This window comes from Halichoerus grypus, chromosome 9 (assembly GCF_964656455.1).
Source record: "Halichoerus grypus chromosome 9, mHalGry1.hap1.1, whole genome shotgun sequence".
In the NCBI taxonomy this organism is placed as follows: domain Eukaryota; kingdom Metazoa; phylum Chordata; class Mammalia; order Carnivora; family Phocidae; genus Halichoerus; species Halichoerus grypus.
Genome location: NC_135720.1, coordinates 3,956,453 through 3,984,390, shown reverse-complemented (window position 1 = coordinate 3,984,390; position 27,938 = coordinate 3,956,453). Strand labels below are relative to the sequence as shown.

Below are 27,938 nucleotides of genomic sequence, written 5' to 3'. Positions count from 1 at the left end.
GAACCTTAGTAGTCTTATCTGTAAAATGGGGACAAAACATGACTTTCTTGAAAGGGGCTCACCAGATGCTTTCACGAAAGTATAATCAGGGGCGCCTGGGTGGCTCGGTCAGTTGAGCGTCCAACTCTTAATTTCAGCTCAGGTCATGATCTCAGTCAGGGTCATGAGATCGAGCTGCCCATTGGGTTCCATGCTGAGCATGGAGCCTGCTTGAGATTTTCTCTTTCTCTCCCTCTGCCCCTCCTTTCCCCCCACTCGCAAATGCTCTCTCTCTCTAAAATAAATAAATTAATCTTAAAAAAAAGGTCTAATCAGCTCTGAGAATAATGACAAGTTTATGTTGCTCATTCCTCCTTCAGAATCTAGCAACAATTTACAAATTGGCAGTCCCCAAAGTAAAGATTCACTCAATTGGCATTCAACAACTAAACTGGACAAAAAGACTGATTTATTATGGTAAAAACTAGCACAACCATACATACCTTATAACCCTACTCAAGCAGGCACATGCCTTAGAAAAAAAACTAAGACCTTTTTTTTATTACAAATAAAACAATTTCAACTTTGTTTTAATTAAAGAAACAAAGTAGCACTAATAGTATACTTCTTGTATATTATTGACAGGTGAATAGATTCATGATTACTTAGAACCTTGAATCCAATTGTCTAAATTGCTCTTATCCAAATAGAAATCAATGCTTTGTATTTGGTGAATGCAACACAAGTTACCAACTGCACAGAGTTAAGATGAAAAACCCATAAAACAAATGGGTGTGATATAAATGGATAGTCAATAAGCTATTAAAAATAGTTACTGAATATTTACTACATGCCAGAAAATACACAGAGGGGGAAAAGAAAGAGCTAGTGAGTATATTTTAAGATGCTCAATCTTGTTAATAGGCAAAGAAATTAAAATATTTTTAAAAGCATGAGTAAGAATCTTAACAACTAAAAGCTCATTACTCTCTCCCACCCCCACTTTTATTTTTTTATTTGTTGTATTTAAGCCCAAGTTAGGGCAGCTACCCAAGATACACAATCTTCACAAAGAAGAGAGTGCTCCAGGAAAGGAACATTTGGTGTAGGATTATATACATTTTTTTTTTTAACATTAGTTACAAATCAAAACAAAGGACATTTCAGAAAGTGGCAGACCTTATCTTAAGCTTCTAGTATATGCAGGGCTGTATGACTTTAATCTTATGGAAACCAGGGAAGTTTCTTCCTTTTTCTTATCTTTTGTGTTCAGAATGCTTTTTGGTTGTTTTCTTTAACAAGCAGACCTATAATGTGTGCTTGGGGCAGAAATAGAGCCCACGCTTTGAGGTTTTGCCAAGTCATTCTGACCTCGGTAAACGTTAGAGAACAGCTTCCCTGGGAGCCCAGGAGCAGGGCCCACAGACATGAAAAGTTGAAAATTTCCTTTACCAACTACAAAGCTATAATCAAACAGTCAAATAGACACATAGACCAATGGAAAGAATCAAGATCCCAGAAATAAACACCCTCATACACAGTCAACTAATATTTGACAAGGCAGCCAAGAAGACTCAATGGAGAAAGGATAGTCTCTTCAATAAATGGTGTCAGGAAAATGGGTAACCACATGCAGATGAATGAGATTGGATCCTATCTTACAAAACTCACAAGAATTAGCTCAAAATTGTTTAAAGACTTAAAGAACCGATACCATAAAACTGGAAGAAAACAGGAAAAGCAACTTGACATTGGTCTTGGCAGAGATTTTTTGGATAAGACATCAAAAGCATAAGCCACAAAAGTAAAAATTAATAAGTGGGACTACATCAAACTAAGAAATTTCTGCACAGCAAAAGAAACCATCAACACAAAGAAAAGGCAACCTACTGAATGAGAGAAAATATCCATAAATCATATATCAGGTAAGGGTTGATATCCAAAACACATAAAGAACTCATTTAACTCAATAGCAAAATTACAAACAATCCAATTAAAAAATGGGCAGAGTTCTTTTTTTATTATGTTATGTTAATCACCATACATTACATCATTAGTTTTTGATGTAGTGTTCCATGATTCATTATTTGCGTATAACACCCAGTGCTCCATGCAGAACATGTCCTCTTTAATACCCATCACCAGGGCGCCTGGGTGGCTCATTTGGTTATGACTGCCTTCGGCTCAGGTCATGATCTCAGGGTCCTGGGATGGAGCCCCGCATCGGGCTCCCTGCTCAGCAGGAAGCCTGCTTCTCCCTCTGCCACTCCCCCTGCTTGTGTTCCCTCTCTTGCTGTCTCTCTCTCTGTCAAATAAGTAAATAAAATCTTAAAAAAAAAAAAATACCCATCACCAGGCTAACCCATCCTCCCACCCCCTCCCCTCCAGAACCCTCAGTTTGTTTTTCAGAGTCCATCGTCTCTCATGGTTCATCTCCCCCTCCGATTTCCCCCCCTTCATTCTTCCCCTCCTGCTATCTTCTTCTTCTTCTTTTTTTAACATATAATGTATTATTTCTTTCAGAGGTACAGATCTGTGATTCAACAGTCTTGCACAATTCACAGTGCTCACCATAGCACATACCCTCCCCAGTGTCTATCACCCAGCTGCCCTATCCCTCCCACCCCCCAACCACTCCAGCAACCCTCAGTTTGTTTCCTGAGATTAAGAATTCCTCATATCAGTGAGGTCATATGATACATGTCTTTCTCTGATTGACTTATTTCGCTCAGCATAACACTCTCCAGTTCCATCCACGTCGTTTAAAAAATGGGCAGAGTTCTGAATGCTTCAGCAAACATACGACTGCATCCTTATTTTTGAATTAGTGTTTTTGTTTTCTACACCATATGATTTCACTCATATGTGAAATCTAAGAAACAAAGCAAGCAAACGAAAAATCAGAAACAGACTCATAAATACAGAGAACAAACTGGTGGTTGCAAGAAGGAAAGGGGGTGTGGGTGGGCAAAATAGGTGAAGGGGGTTAAGAGGCACAAACTTTTCATTATAAAATAAATGAGTCACAGAGACGAAAAGTACAGCATAGGACATAGAGTCAATAATATTGTCATAACATTGTCTGGTGACTACACTTAACGTGGTGAGCATTGAGTAATATATAAAATTTTCCAATCACTGTTGCACACCTGAAACTAATATAACATTTTATGTCAACTATACTGCAAAAAATAAATAAATAATAAGTGTTGGCAAGGAAGTGGAAAAAAGGGAACACTTATGAACTGTTGATAGGAATGTAAATTGGTACACAAAACAGTATGGAGGTTCCTCAAAAAAATGAAACACTGAGGGCACTTGGCCGGCTCAGTTGGTGAAGCATGTGACTCTTGATCTTGGGATTGTGAGTTTGAGCCCCATGTTGGTTAAGAGATTATTTAAAAATTAAACCTTAAAAAATTAAACATTGAACTACCATATGATCCAGAAATTCCACTTCTGGGTATAAATCCAAAGAAATTAAAATTAGTACGTCAAACAGAAATCTGCACTCCCATGTTCATTGCAGCATTATTCAAAATAGCTAAGATATGGAAACAAACTGTCAGTCAACAAATGAATGGAATGAATGGATATATATATCACATCTTCTTATATATATGTATATTATATATATAATACATATAAAATAAATATATATATAAAATACACATTTTCTTTATATATTCCATTAATATATGTATATAATATACATATATAATATATATTTACATAATATATGATATATCATATATAAATACATATGTAAATAAATATATTTTATGTTTCATATATATGTATCCATTTATCCCAAGTGGACTATTACTTAGCTATGAGAAAGAAGGAAGTCCTGACATTTGCAACAACATGGATGGACCTTAAGGGCATTATGCTAAGTAAAACAAGTCAGGCAGAGAAAGACAAATACTTTATGATCTCACTTACATATGGAATCTAGAAAAGCTGAACCCATACAGAGAACAGAAAGATGGCTACCAGCGTGGGGTGGGGGATGGAGAAGGGGAGATGTTGGTCAAAGGGTACAAACTTCTAGTTATGAGTAAGCTCCGGGTATAATGTACAATATGATGCTTACAGTTAATACTGTATTATATACTTGAAAGTGGCTGCGAGTAAATCTGGCATGTGCTCACCACACAAGGATGGTGACCATGTGGCGTGCTAGAGGTCCTAGCTGACACCGTGGTGGTGATCGTGCATCATCCACAGGCTGTATACTTTGAAGTTACACAATGTTACATGTCAAATACATCTCTCAATAAAACTGGAAGAAGAAAAGAAGTCGAGTCGGTCTGCTTAGAGACAGAGCAACAGAAAGGTAAATGTCTGGGGTGCTGCATGACCCCAGAGGCCTCGGTTGGTCACAGTGTCAATGCCAAATGAACAAACGTTTTAGAATTTCTTTTAAAAAAGGAAGAGAGGTTTATTCGAGCCCAAGTGAGGACAGCTGCCGGGGATACACAATCTTCACAAAAAGTAGAGATCTCAGGAGAGGGAATGTGTTAACACAGGGTCCTACATGCGTTTTGTGACATCGAGACTTACAAATCATCATGAGGAAGGACATCCCAGAAAATTACAAACTTGTCTTATGCTTTTAGTATATGCAAAGTTGCAGGCTTGGGAGATATGGGAACTAAGGGAGATTTTTTACTCTTTCATTAGTTTGAAATGTTTCTTTTAGGTTATTTGCTGTATGTACACAGATGTACAATGTGTGTTCAGCGCAGAAACGAGCCCATGCTTTGAAGTTTGGTGAAACCATTCTGACCTTGGTAAACGTTAAAGAACAGCTTCCCTGGAAGCCCAGAGACAAGGCCCATGGACAGTACAGGTTGAAAATGTCCTTTATCAGTAGATGTGAGAAGACTTACATTAACTTGAGGAATGGTCAGCTGCTCAAACATGAGACATACAGACTGGCAGCAAAGGCAGTTCAGAAGCATCAGGAGGCAGAATTCTGGATTAGAGGGAAGAGAGAGTGTTCTTGCAAACCACTCTCAAGTCAGAATCCAAAAAGCTTCCGAGTGTGCAGAGAGCAGCACAGAGACAGTGCAGCCTAGCAGGTGGAGAAACACGGGGACATGATAGGACCACTCCTAAGCCAACACCTGGAAGAAAGAGGTTTCACGTGACCCTGCCTTTAAACTCAACCTGTTCTGTTTCTCGTGGCTTCACCTCCGTACTTACAAAGAAAATCATAACTCACAGGCATAAACTCTCAGCTTCCAAATGTGTTGCCTGTAGGCTCACTTGAACCTGTGCCCACCTCCAGCTGCTCTCCTGCACACACGGGCATGGGAGCCCTGTCCTCTTCTCACTCATTCCCCCTCCCTTGTTCCTGACCCTCAGGGCTCTAGGGCTCTGGGTTCTAGTCCTGTTTGCCTCCTCTTCCCTCTAGAGACCCTCCTTGGTGATTTCCCTCCTCCTCCTATTTCTACTTCCACCCGCTGCTGCTGACTCCCAAATGTCTGTCTCTTCCTAGCACCTGGTCCACAGACTCAACTCCACCCAACACCTCCCTATGGATGTAATTCCCTAGAGACATTAAGCTTTGGAATATCCCAAAATGAACTAATCTTTACCCTCAAAATCTACTCCTCTTCTGTGTTCCCTATTTTACTGAATGACTGCACCATCTGAGTTGTCATCCAAGCCAGAAACCAGGGAGTCGGCCTGGACTCCTGCATCCCTTATTATCTTCATCCAGCCCCTCACACTGACTTAGACCCCCTTGCATTTGGTCCTTCTTGCCTCCTTACTGCCTCCCCTGCAGCTAAAACTCACATCGCCTCCAGCCCAGACTCCCATAGTAGTCTCCTAGTTGGTATCCTTCTCTCCGGTCCTACCTCCTACAATACTTAATTTTTTTAACAATGATGTTAGAGTGATCTTTCTAAATATAAAATGTGATCCTTTATTGCTTAAAGACTTTCAATGAGCTACCTTATTTGACTCCATCCTTTCATTTTCCAGCACCACCAGCCGCCAGGGTCTGAAGACACATACATACACACACACACACACACACACACACCAATGCCACCTTCATCATCACCATCACTATCACCACCATCATCATGATCACCATCACCACCACCAACACCATCACCACCATCACTACCATCACCATCACCACCACCACCATCATCACTGCCATGACCACCATCATCCCCATCACCATCACCATCATCACTGCCATGACCATCATCACCATCACTACCACCATCACCATCACCACCAGCACCATTACCACCACCATCATGACTACCACCATCATCATCATGATCACCACCACCATCACCACCAATCTCTGCACCAATGCCAGTCTACTTGCTCTTTCACTCACATGGTTCCCTCTACCTTGAATCACCACTCCCCTCATGGGAACTTAATGGTCAATAACTCACAAAGTTTATTTGGCCTTTCTGTCCCTTCTCCCCCATGGATAGTACTGAGTTCTGTGAGCTCATCTTTGTACTTTCCTTATACCATTTACAAATACTTACACCATAGCCTCATGATAAATTATTGCATTCATTACTTCTTAAAATATATTTAAATTGGAATTTAAATTTAAAATTAAAATTAAAAAATTTTAAATAAGCAATTTCCTAATCTATAAAATAATAACTGTAACCTACCATATAGGATCACATGGGAACTAAATGAATATAGGTTAAGTGTATAGAATAGTGTCTAGTATATGATAAGTGTTTAACAAGTGTTAGCATAATACTTATAGAACTTTATAGAAAATAATATAACTAATACTTATGAATCCACTATCTATATTAAACATACATTAAGGTTTCAGAATATTTGCTTCATATTTTTTCAAAGAAATAAAACACTATACATACTACTAAAATATTAAAGCCACCTTGAGCCTTCTCTTTTCCCCCTCCTCTTTTATTTATATTAATACTACCATGTATGTACTCTACTGAAACTTACTTTTTTCACCCAACATTGTTTTTGATATTTACTCATGTTGATGTGTTTAGGTCTATTTCTTTTATCTGCTTTATAGTGTTCCATTTAAAGACGACAACCAGGACCATTACTACCCTACTCAGAAACCATGACGCTTTTTCTATTTTCTAATATCAGAGTTAATTGGTGAACATCAGTAGATAAAATATTTAGATAGATAGATGGATAGATAGATAGATAATAGACAGATAGACAGGACAAGATAGAGAACAAGAGAAAATGAGAAAGAGAAATCTCCTTAGGTACATGTACATGAGTTTCTTTAGGGTAAACAGGGTAAATCAATATAGACTAGGTTATGGTGCAATAACAAGTTAACCCTAATATCCACTGGCCTGATCTGACAAAGTTTATGTCTTACTCGTGTTCTATATCCAAAATGGTGGGCTCTGCTTAAGAACTAGGTACACAGAAGATTCAGGGTCCCAGTAGCCTCACTACCTGGAAGGAATACACTACCTGAATACCTGGAAGGAAGCCTCACTACCTGGAAGTCTTTACAACTTCTACAGTAGAAATATCTCTTTCACGGTCCACATTCTGATTAACAAATCTCTTCGCTTACTTATTTCTTTGCATAAAACACAGTGCCATCCTCTCCAAGGGAGACAAATCCCACCCAGTCACTACAACCAGCTCAAAGTCCAAGATCCCTAAAGGATACACAGCGCTTTCTCCATCTGTTGTGAACCACGATAATTGCAATAAATTTACAAATAGATATGCATAAAAGGGTGAGGACACACACACAACAGTCCATGGTCTGTAGCATTTCTGAAGCCCTACAGAGAAGACCTTGTAAGGGTCCCCTACCAAGGAGCAGGGTGAAGTCTGACTGCACTGGGACGGAGCTCTCGTTCATTGTCCTTGTCACTGGTTTGGCCCTCCTTTGTCCTCCTTGGGCACATCCAAAGTGGGCTTTGGGGAATATGTTCTCTTGGGGGATATACAGTTTCCTCAGCTTCCTTCCTGTTCCTCTTCAGGGATGTTCAGGGGACTCAGGGCTGTTAAAGCCTTTTGAGCAGCAATGGACTTAACTTACCTTGGGTTTCTGATTGCCTGTAATAGTCAAACTCCCTCAAAAACTCAGTGCACCTCCAATCCATTTGCTTCCATTCAGTTCCATGTGCCCATGGTTTGCTTAGTGTTGCTCTCAGATCTCTTTCCTTCCTCCTCCTCATGGCTCATCCCTAATTGTCCATTCAGACAGGAGGCTATGGGCTTTGGTAAAAAGGCCATACCGATAATGTAGTCTTTACTTTCAGACATATAATCTGGTTGTAGATTTTAATCTCATCTCTTGAATCTGTAAACTGAAATCAGTCAGCTTTTTCCACACTGAGAAATCACATTTCTGATTCTCTGTATTCCCTTTTAATTCTTTTTACAAATAAGTTGATCTTTCCAGAGTTCACCCTTCTTGTCATGTGTTATCACAACTATCCCGCACTGGCTCAAACAAGTTCCATGGCCGTCATGGCCAGCAGGGCTGCAAGATTCTGGGAACGCACAGGTATTTGGTGAGCTTGTTGTCAAGTTACATCCGAAACAGTTCGTGTCAATTTACACTTGCTCTGGCAGTGGGTAAGAGTGTGCTTACCCACATCCTTGTATGCCTTTAGTTTTATCAGGCTTTCTTTTTTGTTGTTGGTATTCTTTTCACAAGTCTGTACAACAAGCTATCAACTCCTTGAGGATTGGGGCCATGTCTCCATTCCATACTTCCAGCAACTAGTGACTGTCTGAAATGTACCTGAATGTGGATCTAATGAATGTTGAATACATGAATGAGTGGTAGGATTACTTATATTGCTTTTAAATGAAAAATTTATCAGTCCAAAGAATTCACATAACAAAGTGCCTGCTACAAGAGTTTGATCTTGACAAGTTTTGATTACAACCGATGTCATATCTCTTCAAAAACAGTGCTTTTGTGACAGCCAGAATAAAGACCAAACAACAAAAGGACCTTCCAGTCCCCATCCCCCTCCCCAGCAAATCCACTCAGTCCTTAATGTCTAAAGTCCTCTTAAACAAAACAGCACACCCTTCTGGCTCTATATCCAGCCTCCTCTACTTTCTAATTGGATCAGCCCTGAATCTTGCCTCTTGAGTGAATGGCTGTCCCTTGCTTGGCAAGCAAGTAAATTCAGCTTTGATTGTTGGTCTGTTTCTTCTTACTTCTAATGGTCTTTATGTCACTGACGATGTATAAATGTGTTTCCCTATATCTTGACCAGTGATATATATAAATGACACAGCATAATGCAGTGGAAAAAGTTTAGGAATTGAGCAAACTAAATCTGGGATTGGATTCCTGCTCTATTTTTCACAGTGTAGTTTAAACAAATCAATTCACCCCTTTACATTTTCATTCTCTCCCCCATATAATGGGAAATAATGGTGCCTACTTAATAAGATTCTAGTGAACATAAATAACCAAGAGAAGGCAACTTGAACATAGAGAATTCAACAAACATTAATAAAGCCCAATTTATTTCTATATATGGTGAACATTTGCAGTTTCAGCTGCAACCATTTTATCTCTAAAAGCAGAATGAATCATTCCCCAGAGAGTGCTATTGAATTTAAACAGAGCTGTGATGAACACACCACCCTGACATTGGGCCCCTGGTCCATAGGAAGCAAACCCTGCTGATCTCTCTCTCTCTCTCCCTGACCTCAAACTGTACTCTCCCAGGTTAGGATCAAATCCCTCGTGTACTTCACCCTTACCTTTGATCCTTACCACAGCCCCGTATATGGATGTCCAAAGAAACTGGACTTGTATTTACTCTAAGTGCTCAGACCAGATTATAGGCAAAGTGGGCATTAAAAAATCCAAGTTACAATGTTGTCATGAAGATCACAATCTGTCAAGACACATGTGTTGCAAAGCACCAGGCCAGAGCTATAACGTTTCAGAGCACTGCATCACTTACAATCAGTAAAGATTATTTAGTTATGTGAATGTTAATTCTATGATTACTACATTTTATTAAATGTTTATATATAAACTTGCATTGGCAAATAAGAAACATATTTGATCTGTATTGTAGCAGTGCTGAATTTCTTATTCCTATCAAATAACTGAAAGTATTTTTCCTTGGAGAAAATTATGGAAGGAAAGCAGAAAATACCCTAAGAACTACTATTGTTATGAATACGTATACAAAAGTAAAACTAATCACATGCATACATGTATTTATTCCAATATCTTGAGTAGGATATATATACTACGTTAACTTTATTAGAGATTAAAACTGACAAAATGAGATGTATCTTCATTAATTTATACATCTGCAAACATTCGTGCTATGCACATGATGGCTGTGAATTTTCATAGGTCATTTTCCAATCACTTGAGTTATGGTCTGTTTCCTTTAAGTTTACAAATTCTTTAATAAAATCCCAAAGGTTCCTTAAACACAACAAATGAACACAATAGATTAGACAAAAGTGCCTTAAGCATAAGAGAAAATTTTAAAACAAGCATTTATTTTAGGACATATTTACTCAAAAACACAAAGTGAGACTTTGTAATCTTCCACTTCCATTTTAAAGGATTTTTGTAGCATGTTGGCCTTGAATGTAGCAAAGATTCTCCCTGTATATGGGCACAATCCCCTGGAGTATTTTCCAGACCAAGTATAGTGTGGCAGCAGAGGTAGATTTACTTTGAAGATAATGATGTTTAAACTTTAGGTCCATTCACTCTCATTGCCAAAACTATGGAAGAAGCCTTCCCAATTTTGTATTTGTAATTCTATATTCTTTTCTTTGAGGACACCCAACATAATATAATCCACCTGTGTGGTTCACTCAGCAACCATTCTAACACCTTTCTCCCATGACTTTCTCTACCATGTGAGCTGGGAAGTAGAGTGCGCTATTTCCTTGACTCCTTTGTGGCTAAGGATGGTCTTGGGACATGGTGCTTGGCAATGAGATATGGGTGTCCCTGGAAGCGCTTTGCCTTCTAAATAAAACAGAAAAACCTCCTGATGAGAAGCTCTTTGCCTTTTGTCCTCCCCTTCCCCCATTATTCCTCTATGGGATGCGGACCCATGCCTGAAGATAGCCATACTGAGGCCTCCAGGAGGAAAACCATACTAAAGGAAAACAGAGAAGAAAGATAGAAGAACATTGGTTCCTTGATATTATTATTGAACCAAGGCCACCTACAACTAAATGTCTTTTTACTGTTGTTACAAGTTAGCACTTTCCATACTTAAACCAGCAATGGTTTTCTGTAGCTCCCAGCCTTATCAAATCCTAAAATTTGAACTGTAGTACCAATTCTAAGAAAATTAACTATATAAAGCTAAATTTATGTAACTGATAATATAAATCAGCCATTTCATTTTTAAATTAAAATTATCAGAGTAATACATGTACAGGGTTCTTCAAAAATTTAGTATCACTAAAGCCATATAATTTGAGAAAAGAAAGCCACCACAGTCACCTGCCTCCCCACCTTGCTGATCCCTGCCCGTGAGAATTTACCCTCAATTCTTCAGTTCTTTCCAAAGAATTTATTTCTACATTGCTAAGTAATATATAGTGATTGAGATTTAAATCTTGGGCTCAGCATTGTTGAGCACAGGAAAGGATGTAACATGTATATTTAAAGTTAACACTCTTGTGAATATAAACATTTCAGAAGCACGGTCTTGTCTAATGCAGATTTGAGTGGACGGTTTTGAGAATAGCATGAGATTGTCCCACTTTTTTATCATGTCATCAATACTTACTGCTGCTCTTCCTCACTCATATTATTATTCTCCATGGTCTGCTTCACCTGGTTTTCAATAACCTACCAAGAATCAAAATCCTCTGGTCATGTATAATGGCATGATACTGATCTTATATGATAATAAGATTGAGTCTAAATGGAATACTACTTCTAGAATCAGGTATAACATACTAATGTATACTGTATATAATACAGAGGCATATACATATCTAATTGAAACAGAATTACAATCTGTTAAGCAGCAAATTGTTAGTATGTATTCTGGAAGGGTATCCTGAAAGTCATTAGAGGAACCAGTTCATTGTATCTCTTGTTACCAAATAAACTCATTACAACTCATTGTTACATGTGCAAGGGTTACAGAAATGGTCAATTCTGCTTGGCATATTCGACTTTAAAAAAGGATGTTTATTTTTTTCATTAATACATTAGCTTACACCTGTCCAGTTTTAAGCTAATATCTGCATAGTGAGATATTCTCAGCATTACAGAAAGTTATCATTTAGAAAGATAATGCATATATTCTTATTTTGCTTAGGACATGGTACAAGAAGCACACATCACTAAAGGAAATATTTCTATTGAAAAACATTGATTCACAAAAACTTACATGTATTTTCTTCTTTAAAATTCTATTTGCTGTTTCCAATTTTATAGCTTCAGTCTGAAGAAGAAATGGTTTTTAAAGTAAGATACTTGGTTAAGAATATTTGTTAAGTGCTTTTCCCCATTTATGGAACAAAAAGTATTATGTAAATGATGCTATTCTGATTTCAAAAGTACCCAACAGCACACCATTTAAAAACACGAATAAACACAGCATTGAAGGACATATGGTAAAGACAGAAAGATCCTAGCCTTCTAGGTCAAAAACTAGAGGAGATAAGGGTTGATATTAGAAAAACCTAGAGAGAGGGCAGAAAAAACGGTGGAGGAGTAGGGGTCCCTATTCCAACCAGTCCCTGGAATTGAGCTGGATATCTATCAGACCACTCTGAACACCCATGAAATCAGCCTGAGATGTAAGAAGATAGATCTGGATCTCTACAAACAGAATATCTCATGTGGTTGATTTCGAGGTACAAAGTGGGGAGCCGTGATTCCATGGGCAGATATCAGAGGATAAATGGAAGGGGGAGGGAGCCGAGCTGTCAGGATCCTACACCACCGGTGAGCGACAGCCTCCCACGCTGGGGACTGGGCACAGACTCGCAGACTGGTAGCGATGGGGAAAGGACTTTAGGGCAGCCCCCTGGATGGAAACCCGGAGTGGGGCCATGTGTGTGAACTGGGGGTGGCTGGCGGTTTTAGAAGCACAAAGGGCAGAGGCGAGCCCTGTCCTGGAGGTGAGGACTGGGAGTGCTGCTGAGGGGCACACAACCCAGGACGCTGCAGTTCATAGCAGCACAGACAGAAACGGAGAATAGTGTGGCCTGGAGAGCTCACTGAAGAACAGACTGCGATCTCTGCTCTGAGGCAGAGGGTTGAAAATGGTCTCTTCTGCTCTGACTCTCAGAAGAGACATGGAAAGCCGCCAGGGAAAGCCACCAGAGAACAAAAGCCCCCAAAACCGGTTTTCACTGAGCCCATCCCCCACCATAGGGGGCAGGGCAACTCTGCCCAAACAGGATTGCCTGAGTAAGGGCACGGCAGGCCCCTCCCCCAGAAGATAGGCTAGGAAAACAAGAGGCCAGCAACCCTAAGGTCCCTATAAAACAGGTGCATCTTGCTTGGGCTGTGGTCAATAATTTGGACTCTATACATTCCCTCAACCATCCCTCAACAGAATGACTAGGAGGAGGAACTCCCAAAATAGGAAAGACTCAGAGATTATGACTTATGCTGCAGATTTACAAATGGATGCAGATATAACTAAGATGTCAGAGATGGCATTCAGGCTAGCAATTGTAAAGACAATGGCTAGAGTGGAGAAATCAATTAATGGCAACATAGAGTCTCTAAGGGCAAAAATGAAAGCTGAATTGGAAGAACTTAAAAATGCTATCAATGAGATCCAATCTAATCTAGATAATCTAACAGCTAGGGTAAGTGAGCCAGAAGAACGAATTAGTGACCTCAAAGACCAATAAATAGACAAAAAGGGAAAAGAGGAGGCCAGGGAAAACAACTCAGAATCCATGAAAATAGAATTAGAGAAATAAGTGACACCATGAAACATTCCAATGTCAGAATTATTGGAATCCCTGAGAGGGTGGAGAGAGAGAGAGGACTAGAAGATATATTTGAGCAAATCGTAGCTGAGAACTTCCCTAATGTGGGGAATGAAACAAACATTCGTGTCCTAGAGGCAGAGAGGACACCTCCCAAGATCAAGGAAAACAGGCCAACACCCCAGCATGTAATAGTAAAACTCGCAAATCTTAGAACCAAGGAAACCATCTCAAGGGCAGTTAGGGGGAAGAGATTCCTTACATACAGAGGAAGGAACATCAGAATAACATCAGACCTATCCACAGAGACCTGGCAAGCCAGAAAGGCCTGGCAAGCCATATTCAGGGTACTAAATGAGAAGAACATGCAGCCAAGAATACTTTATCCAGCAAGGCTGTCATTTAGAATGGATGGAGAGATGCAGAGCTTCCAAGACCAGCAGAACATGAAAGAATATGTGACCACTAAGCTGGCCCTGCAAGAAATATTAAGGGGGGTTCTATAAAAGGAGAAAGACCCCAAGAGTGATCTACAACAGAAATTTACAGGGACAATCTATAAAAACAACGTCTTCACAGGCAACATGATGACAATAAATTCATATCTTTCAATAATCACTCTCAACATGAACGGCCTAAATGCTCCCATAAAACGGCACAGGGTTGCAGATTGGATAAAAAGACAGGACCCATCCATATGCTGTCTACAATAGACTCATTTTGAACCTAAAGATACATCCAGACTGAAAGTGAAGGGATGGAGATCCATCTTCCATGCCAACAGACCTCAAAAGAAAGCTGGGGTAGCAATTCTTATATCAGACAAATTAGATTTTAAACTAAAGACTGTAGTTAGAGACACAGAAGGACACTATATCATTCTTACAGGGTCTATCCAACAAGAAGATCTAACAATTGTAAATATCTATGCCCCCAACATGGGAGCAGCCATCTACATAAGCCAACTGTTAACCAAAATAAAGAGGCATATTGATAACAATAAGTCAATTGTAAGCGACCTCAATACTCCATTCTCAGCAATAGACAGATCATCTAAGCAGAAAATCAACAAAGAAACAAGAGCTTTGAATGACACACTGGGCCAGATGGACCTCATATACATACAGAACATTCCACCCTAAAACAACAGAATATTCATTCTTCTCAAGCGCACATGGAACTTTCTCCAGAATAGACCACATACTGGGTCACAAATCAGGTCTCAACCAATACCAAAAGATTGAGATTATTTCCTGCATATTCTCAGGCCATAATGCTTTAAAACTGAACTCAACCACAAGAAAAAATTTGGCAGAAATTCAAACACTTGGAAGCTAAAGACCACTCTGCTCAAGAATGTTTGGGTCAACCAGGAAATCAAAGAAGAACTTAAACAATTCATGGAAACCAATCAGAACGAAAACACATCAGTCCAAAACCTATGGAATACTGCAAAGGCGGTCCTAAGGGGGAAATACATAGCCATCCAAGCCTCACTCAAAAAAAAAGAAAAATCCCGAATTCACCAACTAACTCTATACCTTAAAGAACTAGAGAAAAAGTAACAAACGACGCCTAAGCCACGCATTAGAAGAGAAATAATTAAGATTAGAGCAGAGATCAATGAATTAGAAACCAGAAACACAGTGGATCAGATCAATGAAACTGGAAGCTGGTTCTTTGAAAGAATTAATAAGATCAATAAACCACTGGCCAGACTTATCCAAAAGAAAAGAGAAAGGACCCAAATTAATAAAATTATGAATGAAAGGGGAGAGATCATGACTAACACCAAGGAAACAGAAACAATTATTAGAAACTATTATCAACAACTATATGCCAATAAACTGAGCAACCTGGATGAAATGGATGCCTTCCTGGAAACCTATAAACTCCCAAGACTGAAACAGAAAGAAATTGACAACCTGAATAGGCCAATAACCAGTAACGAGATTGAAGCAGTGATCAAAAACCTCCCAAAAAACAAGAGTCCAGGGCCTGATGGATTCCCTGGGGAATTCTACCAAACATTCAAAGAAGAAATAATATCTATTCTCCTGAAGTTATTTCAAAAAATAGAAACAGAAGGAAAGCTTCCAGACTCATTCTATGAGGCCAGCATTACCTTAATCCCCAAACCAGGCAAAGACCCCACCAAAAAGGACAATTTCAGACCAATATCCCTGATGAATATGTATTCCAAAATCCTCAACAAAATCCTAGCTACTAGGATCCAACAATACATTAAAAGGATCATCCACCACGACCAAGTGGAATTTATCCCCGGGATGCAAGGGTGGTTCAACATTCACAAATCAATCAATGTGATAGAACACATTAATAAGAGGAGGGAGAAGAACCATATGGTCCTCTCAATTGATGCAGAAAAAGCATTTGACAAAATACAACATCCTTTCCTGATTAAAACTCTTCAGAGTATAGGGATAGAGGGAACATTCCTCAAGTTCATAAAATCCATCTATGAAAAACCCACAGCAAATATCATCCTCAATGGGGAAAAGCTGAGAGCCTTTTCCTTAAGATCAGGAACACGTCAAGGATGCCCACTCTCACCACTATTGTTCAGCATAGTACTAGAAGTCCTAGCAACAGCAATCAGACAACAAAAAGAAATAAAAAGTATTCAAATCGGCAAAGAAAAAGTCAAACTCTCTCTTTTCACAGATGACATGATACTTTATGTGGAAAACCCAAAAGACTCCACCCCCAAATTACTAGAACTCATACAGCAATTCAGTAATGTGGCAGGATACAAAATCAATACACAGAATTCAGTTGCTTTCTTAAACACTCACAACGCAACTGTAGAAAGAGAAATTAGAGAAAAAATTCCATTTACAATAGCACCAAAAACCATAAGATACCTCAGAATAAACCTAACCAAAGAGATAAAGGATCTATACTCTAGGAACTACAGAACACTCATGAAAGAAATTGAAGAAGACACAAAAAGATGGAAAAACATTCCATGCTCATGGATTGGAAGAATAAATATTGTTAAAATGTCTATGCTACACAGAGCAATCTATATCTTCAATGCCATCCCTATCAAAATTCCAATGACATTTTCAAAGTGCTGGAACAAACAATCCTAAAGTTTGTATGGAATCAGAAAAGACCCCGAATCAAGCCAAGGAAATGTTGAAAAAGAAAAACAAAGTTGGGGGCATCACATTGCCTGATTTCAAGCTATATTACAAAGCAGTGATCACTAAGACAGCATGGTACTGGCACAAAAACAGACACAGACCAATGGAACAGAATAGAGAGCCCAGATATGGACCCTCAACTCTATGGTCAAATAATCTTCGACAAAGCAGGAAAAAATATGCAATGGAAAAAAGACAGTCTCTTCAATAAATGGTGCTGGGAAAACTGGACAGCCACATGCAGAAGAATGAAACTTGACCATTCTCTAATACCATACACAAAGATAAACTCAAAATGGATGAGAGACCTCAAAGTGAGACAGGAATCCATCAAAATCCTAGAGGAGAACATAAGCAGTAACCTCTTTGACATCAGCCACAGCAACTTCTTTCAAGATACATCTCCAAAGGCTACTGAAACAAAAGCAAAAATAACTTTTGGGTCTTCATCAAGATAAAAAGGTTCTGCATAGCAAAGGAAACAGTCAACAAAACAAAGAGGCAACCCACAGAATGGGAGAAGATATTTGCAAATGACACTACAGACAAAGCGCTGATTTCCAAGATCTATAAAGAACTTCTCAAACTCAATACCCAAAACACAAATAATCAAGTCAAAAAATGGGCAGAAGACATGAACAGACACTTCTCCAAAGAAGACATACAAATGGCTAACAGACACATGAAAAAATGTTCATCATCATTAGCCATCAGGGAAATTCAAATCAAAACCACATTGAGATACCACCTTACACCAGTTAGAATGGAAAAATTGACAAGGCAAGAAATAACAAATGTTGGAGAGGTTGTGGAGAAAGGGGAACCCTCTTACACTGTTGGTGGGAATGCAAGTTGGTACAGCCACTTTGGAAAACAGTGTGGAGGTGCCTCAAAAATTTAAAAATAGAGCTACCTTATGACCCAGCAATTGCACTACTGGGTATTTACCCCAAAGACACAGATGTAGTGAAAAGAAGGGCCATATGCACCCCAGTGTTCATAGCAGCAATGTCCACAGAGGCCAAACTGTGGAAAGAGCCGAGATGCCCTTCAACAGATGAATGGATAAAGATGTGGTCCATATATACAATGGGATATTACTCAGCCATCAGAAAGGATGAATACCCAACTTTTACATCAACATGGATGGGACTGGAGGAGATTATGCTAAGTGAAATAAGTCAAGCAGAGAAAGTCAATTATCATATGGTTTCACTTATTTGTGGAACATAAGGAATAGCATGGAGGACATTAGGAGAAGGAAGGGAAAAATGAAGGGGGGGAAATCAGAGGGAGAGACGAACCATGAAAGACTATGTACTCTGAGAAACAAACTGAGGGTTTTAGAGGGGAGGGGAGTAGGGGGATGGGTTAGCCCGGTGATGGGTATTAAGGAGGGCACATACTGCATGGAGCACTGGGTGTTAAATGAAAACAATGAATCGTGGATCACCACATCAAAAACTAATGATGTATTGTATGGTGACTAACATAACATAATAAAATTAAAAAAAAAAAGAAAAGCCTAGAGAATTTTAGGGAAATTCTAGAGCAGTTCCTCAATTTTCATAATTGATAACAGAATTCGTTAAGGTGGCTGGATACAATATAAAATACAAATTTTGGGGCACCTAGGTGGCTCAGTCAATTAAGTGTCCATCTCTTGATTTTGGTTCAGGTCATGATCTCAGAATCATGGGATGGAGCCCCACGTCAGGCCCCCTGCTCAGCATGGAGTCTGCTTCTCCCTCTCCCTCTGCCACTCACCCCTGCTTGTGCACTCTCGCTCTCTCTCTCGTGCTCTCTTTCAAATAAATAAATAAAATCTTAAAATTTTAAATAAATAAATAAATAAGAACAGACTGTAAACAAAAAACACAGAAGGAAATCTTACATATTATTTTATTTTATTTATTTTTTTTTTTTAAAGATTTTTATTTATTTATTTGAGAGAGAGAATGAGATAGAGAGAGCATGAGAGGGGGGAGGGTCAGAGGGAGAAGCAGACTCCCCGCTGAGCAGGGAGCCCGACGCGGGACTCGATCCCGAGACTCCAGGATCAGGACCTGAGCCGAAGGCAGTCACTTAACCAACTGAGCCACCCAGGCGCCCCTTACATATTATTTTAAAAGAGAGAGTCAAAACAAGCTTATACCACCACCACCTTCCTGTACACTGTATACTTCTGCTTTAAAAAAAAAAAAAAAAAGATTTAAAAAAGATAGTGCTGGGAAAATACATGTAAGTATATAACCATGAGAAAAAGAATAATCACACATCACTTACAAACTCTATAACTAAATGGTAACACTGAGTCAGATTCTACACAAATAAAAAATTATGTTACAATATATAAAAAGTAGGGCAGCATAACATTTCAAAACATAGATTACAATCTATATTATACTGTTCATCAAAAAATTGGTTAGTAATAATTGTTAAAGACTACTTTTAATGTAGCAGACTCTTCTTTCAATGGTAGTAACTAATTTGTATCTTCTAACATAATTGTACAACTCACTGAAAATCTAACTATGGAGTTTCAATGTGACACAATGAAAATAATAACGTCTTTGGAGCCCCAAAAGAATTAAGCTTGAATCCTGTAAACTATGTCATATAGGTCAGGTTACTTAAATCCTCTGAGCTTCAGTTCAAGCTAATTAGTACATATTGGATACTAAACGTTGGCTGTCATTATTTTTATGACAAGCATTTTCTATACAAAATTGTTAAACTGTGAGAGACATCAACTGACCTGAAGGAGATCCAATTTGAACCTTAACAGAACTCTACAGAATTTTTATCACCTTTATTTTTGTTGTTTTAGCTAGATCTCTTAATTATTCTAACCATTTGCCACAAGTGTTTTATAATGAAAATATATTTGGACCAATTTTTCCATTATTGCTTACCCATTTGCAAAATGAAATTGCTTCATGTGTTTGCCAACATCTTCAAGCAAAAGAACAATGTAAACATTCAAATAAATAAATTACATACCTCTATGCTTTTAATCCTATTTTCAGTGATATGCAAAATTCCAGTATGAATCAAAGTTGTTTTAATTTCTCTTTCAAGAGCTTGAATTTCATCCCATTTATTAAGTATTTCACACCTCTTCTTTTCAACCTTCTCAATAAGAGTAAGGTGATCTTCATTCATTACATCTTTCTTAGATAATTCTGCAAATATTTTTAAAAGCCAAGTATTACTGTTTAATATGTCATCTCTTATTAATAGTATTATGCATTACTAACTGTATTATGTATGTTATATATAGCTATAAAATATAATGTAACTCAAGCTCCAAGCACATCAATAAAAATTATCTGATCCAAGAATTGGGATATTCCTCCCCTAATTTATTGAGTGCCCAATTTGAGCACCTAACGTAGTGTGGGGAAGGTGCAAGGATGACTTTGCAGGAGAAGTGTGATGAACTTGAGACCCAAAGGATGAAAAGGAGTTAGACAAGAGAAAGGGGGTAAAGAAGGGGCAGAAGAGCAGAACTTGGCACATTTTGGTAAAAAGAAAGTTATATGGTAGGGTGGGAACATTGAGGGCCAGGGAGTGACATCAATGAATACTAGAAAGGAAGCAGGGGGGAGAACTGAAAAGGTCTTATAACATATGTTAGGAAATCAGTCAATGCTGTTGAAGGCTTTTAAGCTGGGATCAACACACACAATGGTCACTCTGTCTGCAGGACCAAAAGTGGATGAGAAAGGGTGAAGCTGGAACAGGATGACCAGTCAGAAAGCTACTACACTCATTCAAACAAGATCAGATCAAGATAGTAGCTGTGGCATAAAAAGAAGTGAAGACATACAAAAATGATTTAGGGAATGGAAACAAGGAGGGCTTGGTAACTGACTGGATCTGGATGGAGAGGACAGGTAGGTATCAAAATAATCCCTAGGTTTCAGCTTTGCTACAGCTAGGAACAGATGCAGTAGGAAGGAAGGGAGTTCAATGCAGCAGAGAGGTAAGACAGCTGGGTTCGAATCCCACCTGAGCCACTAACTACAAGCTGTGTAAAGTGATTGATAGGGCGGAGAGGGAAAGATTTCTTCTGCAGGCTTTCTGACTTGACTTCCATGTGTTTGGTGATGCCATTCATTGAAACAGAGAGTTTAATCTTGGACGTGTTGAGCTGAGGCACCTATGGGATACTCAAGTGGCCTTATCCAGTAGGCAATTGGATATAGGGATCTCAAGCCTAAAAAAGAGATTTGGGCAGGAAAGAGATTTGGAATTAAATATGTGTGCATTGAACCAAAGACATGCTGGGCTCCAACAAACATCAATATTTAAGGATTCAGAAAGGAGATGGAGATATTGAGAGTAACTCACTGCTGAAGGAACTTGATCATCAAACAGCACAGTTAAGTTCTGACTACTAGTGGTAAGAATTTTTTGAGAAAGAAAAACTAATCCTTTTTGATACGAAAAAAAACAACTAAAAAGAGTGATAATACTTACCCGTACATAGTAAACAACACAGAAACAATTGCCATCATTCAAACTTGCCAAATTTGGAAGAAGGGAAAACTTTGAAGATGAGTTTTGAAATTTGGGGGAACTAGCTAAGTAGATACACAATGAACTAGCCAAGGAGGCAGAAACAGCCAGAGTTAAGCTTCTGCACAAACAGGAACTATGATCTGAAGTCTGATCCCCACCTTAACCTAAGCTGAAGGTTTTAACCTACAATTAACTGGGGGCACAGAAGCCAAAAGGAGTATAAGGACACTCCAATGACCCCACTGTTGTTACCCCTTTTCTACCTAAAAAGGAAGACTGAGGGGCACCTGGATGGCTCAGCCAGTTAAGTGTCTGCCTTTGGCTCAGGTCATGATCCCAGGGTCCTGGGATTGAGCCCCATATTGGGCTCCCTGCTCAGTGGGGAGTCTGCTTCTCCTTCTCCCTCTCCTCCCACTCATGCTAACGCTCTCTCTCTCTCTCTCTCAAATAAATAAATAAATAAATAAATAAATAAATAAATAAATAAATAAATAAAATCTTTAAAAAAGAGAGAGAGAGAAAGATTGAGGTACCAAAAGGCGGAAATCCCACAGAAAATACATACATTTGGAGGAGAGGCTCCTGAACGAGAAAGCTTTAGGAAAAGAATAGAGGATGAACACAAGCCACCAGATTTCTTCAATAGCACAGGAAAAGTGTCAGAAACAGCTAGAATCAACTACTAAGAAATGTTTACTACAGTTCTAGAAATTAGTAATGTCTTCTTATTTATTATCTTTTAAATCCTGATGTTTTATCCTGTTAGCAGTTAGCAATGAAGCCCTTAAATCTAAAAGAAAAGTGGGACAAATACCATATGATTCCACTTATAAATGGAATCTTAAAAAAAAAAAAAAAAGAACAAACAAAAAGCAGAATCAGACCTATAACTACAGAGAACAAAGCGATGGTTGCCAGAGGGAATGGGGTGGAGGGATGGGGCAAAATAAGTGAATGCGAGAGGAAGACTCAGGCCTCCAGTTACAGAATGAGTAAGTCACAGGAATAGAGCAGAGCATAAGGAATATGGTCAATGATACCGTAACAGCAATGTACTAGGACAGATGGTAGCTACACTTGTGGTGAGCATCACATAAAGCGTCAAATGTGTCAAATCAACACGTTGTACACCTGAAATTAATGTAACATTGTGTGTCAATTATACTCAAATTAAAAAAAAAAAAAGAAAAGAAAAAAAATGGTTGGCCTGTCTTAGGATACAGCAAGGAAACAGTGAGCTTGAGTCCCATGCATGACTTTTCTATAAGAGGAACCCAAGAATACGCAATGTGGGTGCAGGAGAAAGATGGACCCAACCTCTCTGTAAGTCCTGGCACGTGATCAGAAGACAAGCACTGGGCCAGCCTAGGACAAAAAAGAGCCGGGACTCAGGCCACAAGAAACCCTTGGAACATGGCCAGCAGGTAAATCACACAGGTGTTGCTCACAGAGAGGAAATAAGTGGCAGAAGGAAGCAAAAGGCCCCAGTAAGAAACTTTGAGGCCAAGTTCTGCTGAGAACTTAAAACAGGTTAGATCTGTGAGTATATCCTAAAAGCTGCTGGGGGGCGGGGGGGGGGGGGGAGTGATTCCAGTATGAGTTAGTATTTAACAAACTTGTAGGAAAAATGGCATTTGGCTGAATCATTGCATTAACAGTATGGAACTTATTTTGGTTACTTAATCATATTCTAAATTGTGTATCTAATTTTAAAATAATTTTAGTATTTATTTAATGCATAAGTATTCATAAATGTAATTAGATTCCCATAAACTGTGTATTCTTCCTCACAACAGCCATGAGGAGGAGGAGGAATGGGCAGGGCCACTCCCCTGGGCCAGGTGCCCTGCTCCTACTCCCCTGGGCCAGGCGCCCTGCTCCTACTTCCTGTGGATTCTTACATTTAATCCTCACAGCACACCTGAGAGGGAAGTACCATCATTATCCCCACTTAACACGCAGGCAGCTGAGACTAACAGAGTTGAAATAACAAAGCTGGCAGTCTGGGTGAACCACCAGCCCCGTGGCCTGCCAGAGAGACTCGTCCAGCCCTGGCAGCCCTCTACCACCTGCACACCATGGGAGTGAGGCTGAACCCGACAGAGAACGTGTCTGTAAGACAGAGGACATCACAAACTCAGAGAGCCTGGGAAACGTGTTGTTTGTAAATGCTGACTTCTTCAAGCTGGGAAAAGAGATGCAAAGGTTCTGGAATCCAGAATAGACTGTCTTCATTGCTGTTACCCTGGAAACCACAAGAGGCTACAGCTAAAACTTGACATAATTCTTTCTACATGAGGTCTTGACTTAATTCACTATTCTGCTAAAAACCACAAAGATCTTAGAGAAGAATGACGTGGTATACATGTTGTATCTGGTTCCAGAAAAACTAAAAAACCAAAGGTGCCCAAAGCAACAGAAACTGGAGTAATAATCTCCACCCTGACAGGATCTATTAAAGAGATGAACTGTTTCCCACACCTTTAAAGTATTTCATTTAAACCACTTCCGATTAAATTTGCTGTATTTCTAAAGAACTTGATGGAAAAAAATATAAATGAATACAATTTAATAAGTTATCTGGAAAAAAAGAACCCTTTCAAACAAATAATAGCAGGAGGCCATAAATCATAGATAATCATAGACAAGGACATGAAGATTCTTCACCCAGAGGTCAGAAGAACAACATCATCATACAATTACTCGCCTGACTTTCCCTTAGCAGATTGCAGCAATGTGTTTTCCATCTCTAGTTCACTTCTGAGTCTACAGGTTTGGTAAAAAACAGCAAAATATCAGAACTCCATTCATACCTTTCTTCTTTTGTCTATTTTATGCCACAAGTCTTTCTTTAAAATTGAGAAATAAAAAGTCATCTCAGTTTCTATCAAAAAAGGTAATTTGAAACTCTATATAAAATGAAAGCCTAAGTCAGTCAAATTAAATAAACAAAAGAATACTTTCTTACCAAGATTGCATAAACCACTAGTTGAAGAAGCTGGTTAATATAAAGTAAATTATTTCCTATAGTGTTATGAACATTATTTTGTTACTTTAAATTCTACAAAGCAGGGAGACAAAGAAATCAGCATTTACACTCCGGGATGAACAACAGATGAGGGGCAGTGGAGGCAGGTCCCTGCAGCTAGAATGCACACTGCATGTTCCCCGGGCCTCATGATTTCCTCCCACAGATACAATTCACAAATCCCACTATGTTTGTACTAAAAATAAAATACAAGACATTTTAAAAGGAAATGAAAACATCTGTAATCTCTTTGTATCCTCTCCTTGGTTTAAAAAAAAAAAAACTAAATCAACTGTCTTATTTCTAATACATGCGGGGGGGAGTCTAATATGTATTGCTTGTACAGAAATCCTATGATTTGGTTAAAAACATCAGTGCCACAAATGAGTCAATGCTGCCTGTCTACAGGGGCCTAATGGTTAAGTAGCTTCACATACATTAGCTCATTTTATCAGAGATGAAAAGAAACAGAAAAGTATTATGACCCCCAATTTTAAGAAACTGAGATTAAATGAATTAATAATAATGGTAACAGCCTTGTCAGTATGCAGAGTCAGGGCATTTAGTTTCCAGAAATGTTAAATGTGTTATAGTTTTAAATATTATGTTCTATTCCATTGCTTTTTCTTCTTCTTCTGAGACTTTAATTATATGTAAATTGGATCTTCTTTGCCTGTCTTCCACTTCAACCAGTTTTTCTCTGTCTTTTTATTTCTTTTGTTATCTCATCTTCATTCTCTGGCTTGTTTTTTGTTTTTCTCTAATGCTCCTTATTGTGTCCACTCAAGAGTATCCCTCCTTGGGTGTGTCATAATTTTGTCTGGATCTATGACATAATTTTGACTTTTTCAACTATCTTTCCTGAGTGGTCAAATCTTGCTTCACATCTTCCTTTTTATTGCTGTTGATTGCTGTGCTTTCTTCGTGTTTACATTTCTAACTCAAGGTCATTTTCATCGCTAGAAATGCTCTTTTGAGAATATTTAAGTTTGGAATGCTGTGGTACAGTTTTCTTCAACTTTTTGTTGTTGTTGGATGGCAGGGATTTTCATCAGCTAAATTGTTTGGGTCCTCATTTTATCAAGAGAGATAGTTGCTTGTGCAGACAGAGATCATTTGCACCTCTGCATTTTTGTAGGTAGGGATAACAGTTTGGGTAGTGTGTGAGGTTCCTAATCAAGAGGACACATTTTTGTCAGAATAGCAAAGTATGCTTTTGTTGTTGTTTTAGGGTGTTTTATTTTGATTTTTTTACTGGATAACTTTTTTTTTTTTTTTGGAGGAAAGAAAGAACAATAGTGAAAGGGTCATGTGCCCTTCAATTTTCTTCTTTTATGGGATTCTAAACTCCCCTCCCTTGCTTCTTTTTCTCTTCAATGCACAGTTCTAAAAGATGTTGATCACTTCTTTTAAAGCTCTTCCCACCATATCATTATCACTTCAGCACTGGTTCCTTGCTTCCATGCTCACTTCAAAGTCCTTTCCTTCTAAGTCAGTGCTCTGATAGACAGACCAGTAAACTCTGTGGCATTATTTAGGGAAACTACTCTCTTTTCCTCCCTCCCTCCCCTGTCCCCCTTCCACCCTCCCTTCCTTTCTCTCTCTCCCTGTTCCCTCCCTCCCCTTCCACCTCTCCTTCCCCTTCTCCCCCCTCCTCCTCTCTCCCTCCCTCCCTCTCACGACCTCCCCCCTTCCCTCTCTCTCTCCTTCCCTCCTCTCTCTCTTTCCCTCCCCCACTCTTCCTTTCTCTCTCTTCCCCTCCCTCCCTTCCTCTCTCTCTCTCTCTCTCTCTGGAACTAGTTTTAGAACATGATAGGCCTTCTACCAGCTCCATTCTTCTCTCTTCCCCCACTGCCCTTGCTCTCACCAAGGTTTGCAGAAAGAGAGCTGATAATGATTCACTGGCATTTGATGTGTATTTTTCTAATTTCAAGTATTTTGAAGTTTGGATGCTTTTTGTCCTCTACTTATACTGAAGACATGGTTTTGTTTTTTGTTTTTTGTTTCTTGTTTTGTTTTCTTGATAATATTTTGGGTGTGCTGGCTTTGCCTCAGTCTTCTTTAAATCCTCTATAAAACATATGCCCTATCCAATTGTGATTTCATCTGAAAGACTACACAGAAAAGTTAAAAGATTTTTTTTTTAAGTTAAAAACATAAAAACAAGATCATTCATGAAAGGTGTCTTGACTTTGCAGCAGTGTCACCTATCAGTAGGTCCCCAGGGGACCACTAAAGAAGATGAGATGCTTTCAGAAACCATCCCAAACCACCCTCCCCCCCCCCCCCCCGCCATACAAACACCAGATTTGGCTGAATTTCCCAGTCACAGATGTGATGGCTTATGAAAGAGGCCAAATGGCAGGGTATTAGTAAAGGCAGCATGCCTCCCCCATTAGTGCAGAAAAAAATGTAAATATATATGCTTGTCACATGGTTTTAAGATATTGTAAAATAGTATAATCCCAACATAAATCAAATCAGACTGTTAACCCTCACTTGTCATTATGCTCCAGGGCTGCTTTGGTGGCCATCACCATCACCCTCAGCTCCTCCTTGGCCTGGTTGATATCTGCAGTCTTCACTGATCTCTTCTCCAGTCCCTTGGCATTAGCCAGCAGAGTCTAGGAAGGACAAGGTCATAATGGGTAAGACAGACACAGGATAGGTGAACATTCTCCTTTTTTGTTATTACGGTGTATTCAAGATATCCTGAGTCAAAATAGAAATTCTAGGTAAAATAGGTAAATAGGATGAAAGGGGGGAGAAAATATTGGAGAAGGAATAACTAGTCATGCAAAGATCTGGGTAAAATATTGTTTTTAAAATTTTACGGTTTTATTTTCTTAAGAAAGTTAAAAAGTGGTAGGGGTTCACTGTGGGTTTGTGTGGGGAAAAGAAATGTTGAATAAAGTGCTCCAAGTATATTATCATGAGCACAAGAATTATTTCTGAATTGGTGAGAAACTATTTAATTTGATTATTCTACATGGATATAAAGCAATGCTGAACTCAAATGTGGAGACACAGAGTCTCTGCTTCATTAGGTGAAAGGCTGCCACATTTCCAGAAACAGAAAGGAGGATAGGATGCCCTGTTGGCCAGGGAAATTTTCATGCTGATATTTGATTGGGATAAAGGCATGTATGTTCCTTTTGGACTCAACCTCAAAAACTAAGGAATAGGGTAGATCCCCAACTGGAGGTTTGTTTATTCCTGTCAAACAAAAGCTTATTTTTCTGCAGCACGAAAAGCTCAAAACAAGGAAAACTTTGCACACATGCAAGTTT

General features: G+C 38.9%; 1 protein-coding gene and 1 pseudogene across 3 annotated transcripts in view; one reads left to right on the top strand and one right to left on the bottom strand.

The window, feature by feature from the left end:
• LOC118555036 (26S proteasome regulatory subunit 6A pseudogene) overlaps window positions 1-27,938 on the top strand; it is a 747,413-nt pseudogene that overhangs the window by 305,520 nt on the left and 413,955 nt on the right. The gene's annotated exons all lie outside the window — the stretch shown is intronic.
• C9H6orf118 (chromosome 9 C6orf118 homolog) overlaps window positions 9,476-27,938 on the bottom strand; it is a 36,359-nt gene continuing 17,896 nt past the window's right edge. For both annotated transcript variants that reach the window (XM_036099243.2, XM_078054489.1), the window contains exons 5-10: window positions 27,148-27,272; window positions 24,328-24,386; window positions 20,097-20,278; window positions 12,363-12,416; window positions 11,751-11,812; window positions 9,476-10,417 (exon numbers count right to left, since the gene is read on the bottom strand). In XM_036099243.2, coding sequence (XP_035955136.1) covers window positions 10,312-10,417; window positions 11,751-11,812; window positions 12,363-12,416; window positions 20,097-20,278; window positions 24,328-24,386; window positions 27,148-27,272 — 588 coding nt within the window. In that variant the 3' untranslated portion in view covers window positions 9,476-10,311. The remainder of the gene's footprint in view (window positions 10,418-11,750; window positions 11,813-12,362; window positions 12,417-20,096; window positions 20,279-24,327; window positions 24,387-27,147; window positions 27,273-27,938) is intronic.